This window comes from Bactrocera tryoni, unplaced genomic scaffold (assembly GCF_016617805.1).
Source record: "Bactrocera tryoni isolate S06 unplaced genomic scaffold, CSIRO_BtryS06_freeze2 ctg7180000340161_QRY, whole genome shotgun sequence".
In the NCBI taxonomy this organism is placed as follows: Eukaryota; Metazoa; Arthropoda; class Insecta; order Diptera; family Tephritidae; genus Bactrocera; species Bactrocera tryoni.
The window spans coordinates 1-9946 of record NW_024395267.1 but is presented as its reverse complement, the minus strand read 5'-3'; the positions used below and the strand labels follow the sequence as shown (position 1 = coordinate 9946).

The following is a 9946-nucleotide window of genomic DNA, read 5'->3' as shown; positions in this document are numbered from 1 at the left end:
TGGGTAGATCCTCTTGTCCGTGTAATCGCCTTTTGCCTTCTGCTGTTTTCTTTTGCTCTTCGCAAAACAACCTGGGGTGTCCATGTAGGGTTGAATGGTGTTCCCCGTTACACGTGGCACATCGTTTTTTACTTGTGCACTTTTGGGTGGAATGCGATCTGGCCAAGCAATTGACGCAATACTTATGTTTAACGACTGCGTCAAACTTTTCGCTAATGTTCATTATGGTGAATTTTGAACACGTTTCCAGTCGATGGTCGTTTTTACACAATCCACAGGCGACGTGTTTGTGCGTTCGCTTTGATGAACGGCTGATAGTACGCCGGGCTGTGCGATGGGTACTTCCTCGTTCTTCTCTAATAGGGGAACGGCTGATGGTACGTCGGGCCGTGCGATTCGTATTTCCACGCTCCTCTCGAATGGGGGAAAGGGTCGCTTTAAAGCGATGCAGGCGTCTTGCCAGGGTTCCTTCGTCGGAGAGTGGGCTGATGCTACGAGTCGAGCTGAGGGATCGCACAGTGAATGTGGGGCTGCTTTGGCGGCTGCAAATGGACTTCGTACTGCTTTGAGGGGCCATGTCACTATAAGGAAATAAGATTAATTATTTGGTAAAGTGACTATTTTGGTTATTGGGCGGGTAATTATTCCCTGAGAGGTACGTATGTCAACTATTCTTGTTTTGTTGTCTGCACCGAGATACGTTTTTTCGATGCGACCAAGTTTCCACTAATTTGGGGGTAGAGTTTCTTGACGTATAACTACCATATCGTTAACGTCTATGTTGCGTTGAGGGTATTTCCATTTATATCTTTTGTGGAGTTTTTTCAAATATTCTTCTTTCCATCGTTTGCAGAAGTGTTGATGGAGTATCTTCAGTTTCTGCCGTCTTTGTGCGATTATGGATATTGTGGGATTAATAAAGGGGTACCTATTAAGAAATGACCTGGAGTTAAACGTTCTAAATTTGTTGGGTCTTCACTTAATGGGCTTAAAGGGCGAGAATTCAAGCAACTTTCGATTCGGGTTAAAAAGGTTGCTAGTTCTTCGAAAGTGAATTTCTGGTTCTGAGACACCTTTTTCAAGTGGCTCTTTAAACTTTTCACTCCTGCTTCCCAGAGTCCACCCATGTGTGGAGCTCCTGGAGGATTAAAGTGCCAGTTGATGTTTTGGTGTGCTTCACTAGCTGTTAATTGAGTTTTCAATGACTTCATGAATTCTCGCCGATCTTTAATTAAAAGTTTAGACGCTCCAACGAAATTAGTTCCATTGTCCGAATAGAGATCGGCGGGACATCCGCGCCTGGAAAAGAAACGTGCGAATGCGGCCATGAATGCGTTGGTGGTGAGATCACTTACTGGCTCTAGATGTATTGCTTTGGTTGCAAAACAAACAAATACGCATACATAACCTTTTGTGATCAGACATGCTCTGCCGGTGTAATTTTTTATGTCATAGGGACCGGCGAAATCGATTCCTGTTGCTGCGAATGGACGGGTTAAGGTGGTACGTTCTGCGGGTAGTGCTGCCATAATCTGAGTAGTGTTACGCTTTTTGTGCAAAACGCAAGTTTTGCACTGATGAATGGTAGACTTGATGAGGGTTTTCAGCTTCGGTATCCAGAATTCCGAACGCATAAGTCGTAAGACTAGCTGGTTGCCGCCATGAAGGGTTATTAGGTGGGTAAATTGGGTGAGTAGTTTGGCTAATCGACTGCTATAGGGTAATATAATCGGATAACGTTCGTTGTATGATAATGCCGCTGAATTGCTCAACCGACCATTAACTCGCATTATTCCTTTGGGATCGATTAAAGGGTTTAGTGTCAAAATTGTACTTTTTTTGGGTATGCTGGTTTTCTGGGTTAAGGCTTCATACTCTTCTTGGAAATACTTCTTTTGGGATAAAATAATTAGCTTCGTGCGGGTAGTGTTGAACTCCTCTGGAGTTATTTCCAACGTCGTGTATGACTGTTGTGTTTTATTGGGTGACGCATTCGAACAGAATCGTAACAAATATGCTACAACTCGAATGGCTTTGGGTAAGGACGAGAATCTATCCAGGATATCCTCTTGTGTTGTATTCACGAAGGTCTTGATTGGCCGGAGTTCCAGTGTTGTATCGCTTGATTTTTTGGTAACTGGCCAGTGTATTGGGTCGAGTGTTAGCCATTGGGGTCCGTGCCACCAGAGGTTATTATTAACCATTTCCAGAGGTGTGCTTCCGCGAGTAGCTAGATCTGCTGGGTTGTCTTGACTTTCGACGGGAGTCCAATTTTTGGTTCCAACCTTTTCTGCGATTGTGGCAATTCGGTGGGATACAAAGGTTGTCCATGTACATGGGGGTTTGCTAAGCCATGAAAGAACAATTGTGGAATCCGTCCAAAGGTGAGTACGGTATTGGGTTATACTTAATTGGGGTAGTGTTGCATCCACGAGATTCGCCAGAAGAACTGCTCCGCAAAGTTCTAGCCTTGGTAATGATATAGTTTTTATTGGGGCCACACGAGTCTTGGATACCAAAAGGGTTGTCCAGGTATTTGCGTTTGTAGAAACACTGATATATAGGGCTGCTGCGTAGGCCTTTTCAGATGCGTCAGAGAATCCATGAAAATTGATGATCGCCGATGTCGAAAAGTGGGTCCATCGAGGAATTTCAATGAGATTTAGGGAATCGTAGTCCTTTATAAATATTTTCCATCGATGGAGGGTTAAGGGTTTCAGACATTCATCCCAATCGGATTTATCAAGCCAGATCTGTTGCATTATTATTTTTGCTGTGACTACAACAGGGCTGAGCCAACCAGCTGGGTCAAACAATTTTGCTATGATCGATAGTACTTCTCTTTTAGAATATGACGAATATGAAATTGACGCTAATTTGAGGAGGGTACGGATAGCTAAAAATGGAGCACAGTTAATACCAAACGTAACAGTTTGTAATTCAAAATCTTCTATAGGGTCGTTAGGGGATTTCCTAAATAAGATTCTTTGAAACGGAGTGTATCTGCTTTCAACGAGTATTTGGCGATACATTTTTGAATATCTGCGTTGAATACGATTCGAAACATTCGCCATTTTATTACTAGGATTACGAGGTCTGCTTGCAGAATGGGTCCAGTATGTAGTACATCGTTGAGGCTGTTCCTGTTCGAGGTGGGGCATGATGCGTTGAATACCACTCGCAGTTGAGTCGTTATGCGATCCGGTTTGATGACTGCGTGATGTGGCAGATAATACGTTTTCGTATTATCCGCAGGGTCGTATTCAACTTTGGTCATATGACCGAGTTCCAAATACTCGTTGATGGCCTTGTCGTATTCCGCTTTTATTTCGGGTTTTCTCGACAATGATTTTTCATTTCTAAGAAATTGAGCTAGAGCTATGTGTCTTGAGTTGCCTAATTCTATGTTTTCTGGCGTTTTAAAGGGTAATGTTACCACATAGCGCCCATCTGAGTTTCTGTGGGTCGTATTTTTATAAATTTGCTCACAAACTATATCTGAAGTTGATGGTAGAGGCTTCGTTGGAACTTCTTCAACTTCCCAAAATTGTGTGAGCAACTTGTCTGGGGTCATCTTATTGAAAAATGACATTATCGAGGGTGATAAAGGTTTTTCTGGTGTGGGTCCGGATAAAATCCATCCGAATTCCGTTTCTTGGGCTAGAAGGGTCCCGAGATCGAATTAAGTGAGTGAGTGGGTAAATTATCGGTTAAAGTTTTTAAGATAAACGCATGTGTTGTTATCTTAAACTCCTTTCTTGTTGATGAACGAAGGGTGATTTCACAAATTTTTGAGGGTGTTGCCGAAACGGTGTTGTTCAATCCTGTCACTTGTGCGTTTTTCCTGAATGTGGGTATGTCCAATTTTCTCTGGAATTTCTCTGAAATAAAAATGGCTTCCGACCCGGAGTCGACTAATGCGCGAGCTGTGAATATTTGCCCTTTGTATAAAACTTGGACTACAGCAGTACCTAACAAAATCTGCTTCCCACTGAAGTTTTGAGGGTCTTGGGTTTGATTTTTAGTGGACTGTAAGAGGGTTGTGTAGGCTTGCGGATTGGTATTGGTATTAAGGGTCTGGGAGGTACTACTGCTGTTCGGGTCAAGAGGTGGGTTTGAAGCTCTTGATCCTTGCGGGGGGGATTGGGAACTGGTTGGTGTATCCTTATGCAGAAGTGTGTTATGTTTCTTTCTGCATATTCTACAAGAATATTTGCTCTTGCAATCTCTGAAACTGTGAGATAATGCAAGGCAATTGAAAGCAATAACCATTATTTTTTATTGTGGTTATTCGGGTCTCAACATTCATTTGTAAAAACTTTGGGCATTCTCGAATTGAATGTTGTGTTCTACAAAGCTTACAACTTTCAATGTCTTGAGGCTTTTTTGAAAGGTTGTTGCCTCTAACTGGGTGTGCACTAGCTTGTGAAAAATCCAGGGTCGAAGTTCCGGAAACATTGGCGTGAAATGTGCTGAACTTCCTGTCTTTTCCTTTTCTATAGGATCCACTGTCGGATTGGGTCACTGGAACGGGTTCAGTTAAATTCCCTACGGCTTCCAAAGATTTATATCGATGAGTGAGAAACGCGTCGAAAGTTTTTCAGGATGGTATTTCCGAGTTATCTTCTAGGGTGTCCTCGAATTGATGAAGTAGGGCTTTGGGTAGTTTCAAACCGCATAAGAATATTAAGATGGGGTCCCAGCTACTGGTGTCTATGTACACGTTGTGCAGGTTTGTGAGACAATTGTTGACGGTCCTCTGAAGGTGTTTAATCGCGCTTCCACTTTCTTGGGTTGCTTGGGGTAGATTGAATAAAATTTTCAATTGCGCGTTGACCTGAACTCGTTTGTTCTCGTATTGGGATACCAGATCTCTCCATGCCATCAGGAAACCATCATTTGTTAAGGGTGCATTTTTAACAATTGCTCTTGCTTCTCCTCGGGTTTTTTGAATCAAATGGAACAGTTTTTCCACGTTGCTGATTTTGTGATTGTTTACGTATATAGCCGTAAACATATCTCGGAATGAAGGCCAGGTAGCGAAATCTCCATAAAATATATCCGTATCACAAGGGGGTATGTGAATTGAGGGTCCTATGTCCCGCGATGTATATTCCTCTGAAACTCGTTCCTTTATTATTGGGGTTGTGGTCTTGAGATCATCAATAGCTTGATTGATGGATCCTAAACATTTTAAATATAATTGATGACCTTTCTTAAACTTTTCTTTGATTTTTGCAAAATCAATAGTTTCACCGGGTTTTTGTGGGGTTCTACGAAAGGCATCGTACGATTTGTTTGTCTTGTCATATATCGCGTTGAGTTCAACCCTTTTTATTTCCAGGGTATAAATTGACTCATCTTCGGGTTGGGTGTCGTAATGTTCCTCAATGTATTCGAACAAATCGGAAATACAAAATTTAAACTCTTCCATTATTATTAAGAAAATCACTTAACCGGGTTTGCGACGACGAATTAAATTGAAATAAAACAAATAATAAATTTGAAAAAATAATTCTTTATTTAGTTTTGAATTTTAATAAATTAATAAAGAACGACTTTACTTTTTTGTTCGAAGTGTATATTTTGTACCGCAAAATATAATGGGTGAAATTCTGACGAACGAAAAATTTCCTAATGGGTCTTTTGAAATTTTTCCTACCGGGTCTGTTTTTTGTTTGCTCACACTGTACTTGCAGTCAACGTTAGTTCGTTGTTAGTAGAGCGGGTAAAGCAATAAACATATATACGTGTGGGTACAAGTTGGTGCCAAAGCAGCGCTACTTGGCTCTCAAAAATTATATGTGTTTGTTTGTATATGAACGGGTAAAGTGCAAAGCGGAATATGGCAATAACAAAGTTTGCAAATACTTTGTGCTTAATACCGGTTAAGCAAAAGATTTACTTTGGAATATAATATAAATTTTGTTCTTGTTTCACTTTGCCGTTTTATTCCGTTTTGCACTATTTTATTTTATTATATTTTAAATAAATTTGAATTTGGGTACTTACAATTTTTTCCACGTATTTGTTTTTGCTGTGCAGTTGATTGGTGGGTAAATTTTAATCCGCAGGATCCAAAATATTGTTGATTGGGTTGGTGAATTTGTATGAATCTGATGTTCCAAACGATGATTAATTGGGTGGGTACAAATTTGTTGATCCAAACGATGATTATTGGAGTGGGTTTATTTTAAAAGGCAGAAAATCCGGCTCGAAGGACCAAAATGTCGGGGTGATCGACTTGTGTTTGCCAGTATGCCAAATAAAATAAAAACTATTAGATCTCGGAAAATTAACAATTCAAATTTGTACATATATTTGAGGGTGTGTAAAATGTATTATAAAGGGGTTATTTACAAATACGAGTATATGTACAATTGTAAACTTTAAATAAAACCTGATGTGGTTACCAATTCCCGCGTTGATCTTCAAAGATTCTGCTGCTGTTATTGCTGCTAATACTGCTGGTGGTTGTTGTTGTTGTTGCTGCTGATTAGGCGCCTGTTTGTTCGTTCCGTTCACTGTGGTGATTGGTTTGATTGTGTCTTTTTGCTTCATTGGGTGCTTCGCTGTTATGTTGGCGCTGTTGGGTGTTTTTTGCATTGTCCTCTAATTCGTATTTAGACGAGTTAGGAGGACAATGCAGGGATGTGTTCATTTGGTATGAACAAAGTTAATTAACCTTCATCATCTTACTAAAGTTGGCATAGAGCCAAAACGGCAGTGCATTTGGAAAAATTCCATAATTTTACATTTAGGTATAAAACCAGTTTTCTGGCATGTACACATTTAGAAATCCATATCAAGTTGTTTTAAATTATTAAATTCACATATTAAAGTTAATTAACTTTCTTTATCTTACAAAAGTTGGCATAAAGCCAAAACCCCGTATGCATTTGGAAAAATTCCACAATTTTACATTTAGGTATACAACCGATTTTCTGGCATGTACACATTTAGAATTCCATATCAAGTTGTTTTAAATTGTTGAATTCTCATATTAAAGTTAATTAACCTTCTTCATCTTACTGAAGTTGGCATAAAGCCAAAACGGCAGTGCCTTTGGAAAAATTCCACAATTTTACATTTAGGTATAAAAGCGATTTACCTGCATGTACACATTTAGAAATCCACATCAAGTTGCTTCAAATTATTAAATTCACATATTAAAGTTAATTAGTCTTCTTCATCTCACTAAAGTTGGCATAAAACCATAACGGCTGTGCATTTGGAAAAATTCCACAATTTTACATTTCGATATAAAACCGACTTTCTTGCATGTACACAATTAGAAATCCACATCAAGTTGCCTCAAATTATTATGTCAACATATTAAAGTTAATTAATCTTTTTCATCTTTCTGAAGTCGGCATAAACGGCACTGCATTTGGAAAAAATTCCACATATTTACATTTGCGTATAAAACCGACTTTCTTGCATGTAAACATTTAGAAATCCACATCAAGTTGCTTCAAATTCATATATTAACATATTAAAGCTAATTAATCTTCTTCATCTTACTGAAGTTGGCATAAAACCATAACGGCTGTGCATTTGGAAAAATTCCACAATTTTACATTTCGATATAAAACCGACTTTCTTGCATTTACACAATTAGAAATCCACATCAAGTTGCCTCAAATTATTATTTCAACATATTAAAATTAATTAATCTTTTTCATCTTGCTGAAGTCGGCATAAACGGCACTGCATTTGGAAAAAATTCCCCATATTTACATTTACGTATAAAACCGACTTTCTTGCATGTAAACATTTAGAAATCCACATCAAGTTGCTTCAAATTCATATATTAACATATTAAAGCTAATTAATCTTCTTCATCTTACTGAAGTTGGCATAAAGCCATAACGGCAGTGCATTTGGAAAAATTCCACACTTTTGCATTGAGGTATAAAACCGACTTTCTTGCATGTACACATTTAGAAATCCATATCAAGTTGCTTCAAATCATTAGCTCAACATATTAAAGTTAATTAACCCTCACCATCTTACTCACGTTTACATAAGACCATAACGGCAGTGCATTTGGAAAATTCCAGAATTTTACATTTAGGTATAAAACCGACTTTCTTGCATGTACACATTTAGAAATCCACATCAAGTTGCTTAAACTTATTAAATTCACATATTAAAGTTAATTAATCTTCTTCATCTTATTGAAGTTGGCATAAAACCGTAACGGCAGTGCATTTGGAAAAATTCCACAATTTTACATTTCGGTATAAAACCGACTTTCTTGCATGTACACATTAAGAAATAAATATCAAGTTGCTTCAAATTAATAAATTCACATCTTAAAATTAAATAATCTTCTTCATCTTGCAGAAGTCGACATAAGACCATAACGGCAGTGCATTTGGAAAAATTCCACAATTTTACATTTTAGTATAAAACCGACTTTCTTGCATGTACACATTTAGAAATCCATATCAAGTTGCTTCAAATCATTAGCTTAACATTTTAAAGTTAATTAATCTTTTTCATCTTGCTGAAGTCGGCATAAAGCCAAAACGGCACTACATTTGGAAAAAATTCCACATATTTACATTTAGGTATAAAACCGACTTTCTTGCATGTAAACATTCAGAAATCCACATCAAGTTGCTTCAAATTATTAAATTCACATATTAAAGTTAATTAATCTTCTTCATCTTACTGAAGTTGGCATAAATTCATAACGGCAGGGTATTTGGAAAAATTCCACAATTTTACATTTAGGTATAAAACCGACTTTCTTGCATGTACACATTTAGAATTAAATATCAAATTACCTCATATCATTAGCTTAACATATTAAAGTTAATTAACCCTCACCATCTTACTCAAGTTGACATAAGACCATAACGGCAGTGCATTTGGAAAAATTCCACAATTTTACATTTAGGTAAAAAACCGACTTTCCTGCATATACACATTTAGAAATCCATATCAAGTTGCTTCAAAGTCATAAATTCACATATTAAAGTTAAATAATCTTCTTCATCTTAGTAAAGTTGGCATAAAACCATAACGGCAGGGCATTTGAAAAAATTCCACAATTTTGCATTTAGGTATAAAACCGACTTTCTTGCATGTACACATTAAGAAATAAATATCAAATTGCTTCAAATCATTAGCTTAACAATTAAATTTAATTAACCCTCACAATACTCAAGTTGACATAAGAACATAACGGCAGTGCATTTGGAAAATTCCAGAATTTTACAATTAGGTATAAAACCGATTTTCTTGCATGTACACTTTTAGAAATCCATATCAAGTTGCTTCAAATTAATAAATTCACATATTAAAGTTAATTAATCTTCTTCATCTTACTGAAGTTGGCATAAAGCAAAAACGGCAGTGCATTTGGAAAAAATCCACAATTTTACCTGTCGGTATAAAACAGACTTTCTTGCATGTACACATTTAGAAATAAATATCAAGTTATCTCAAATCATTAGCTTAACATATTAAAGTTAATTAACTCTCACCATCTTACTCAAGTTGACATAAGACCATAACGGCAGTGCATTTGGAAAAATTCCACAATTTTACATTTAGGTAAAAAACCGACTTTCCTTCATGTACACATTCAGAAATCCACATCAAGTTGCTTCAAATTATTAAATTCACATATTAAAGTTATTTAATCTTCTTCATCTTACTGAAGTTGGCATAAAACCATAACGGCAGGGTATTTGGAAAAATTTCACAATTTTTCATTTAGGTATAAAACCGACTTTCTTGCATGTACACATTTAGAAATCCATATCAAGTTGCTTCAAATCATTAGCTTAACAATTAAATTTAATTAACCCTCACAATTTTACTCAAGTGGACATAAGAACATAACGGCAGTGCATTTGGAAAATTCCAGAATTTTACATTTAGGTATAAAACCTAAAATTATTAAGTCCGCATATAAAAGTTAATTAATCTT

At 37.1% G+C, this 9946-nt stretch overlaps 1 protein-coding gene across 1 annotated transcript; it reads right to left on the bottom strand.

The window, feature by feature from the left end:
- Positions 1 to 222: 222 nt before the first annotated feature.
- Positions 223 to 2204, bottom strand: LOC120779369. Its single transcript, XM_040111564.1, has 2 exons — positions 929 to 2204; positions 223 to 581 (listed from the first exon to the last, which is right to left on the bottom strand). Exons 1-2 carry the CDS (start codon positions 2202 to 2204, stop codon positions 223 to 225), a joined length of 1635 nt encoding a protein of 544 aa, XP_039967498.1.
- Between the last annotated feature and the right edge of the window lie 7742 nt (positions 2205 to 9946).

Coding starts and splice junctions, on each gene's coding strand:
- LOC120779369 (XM_040111564.1), bottom strand. CDS start 2,204: ATGGTTAATAATAACCTCTGGTGGCACGGACCCCAATGGCTAACACTC. Junction 582..928: donor TCCAGGTCATTTCTTAATAG/GTACCCCTTTAT, acceptor ATTTCCTTATAG/TGACATGGCCCCTCAAAGCA.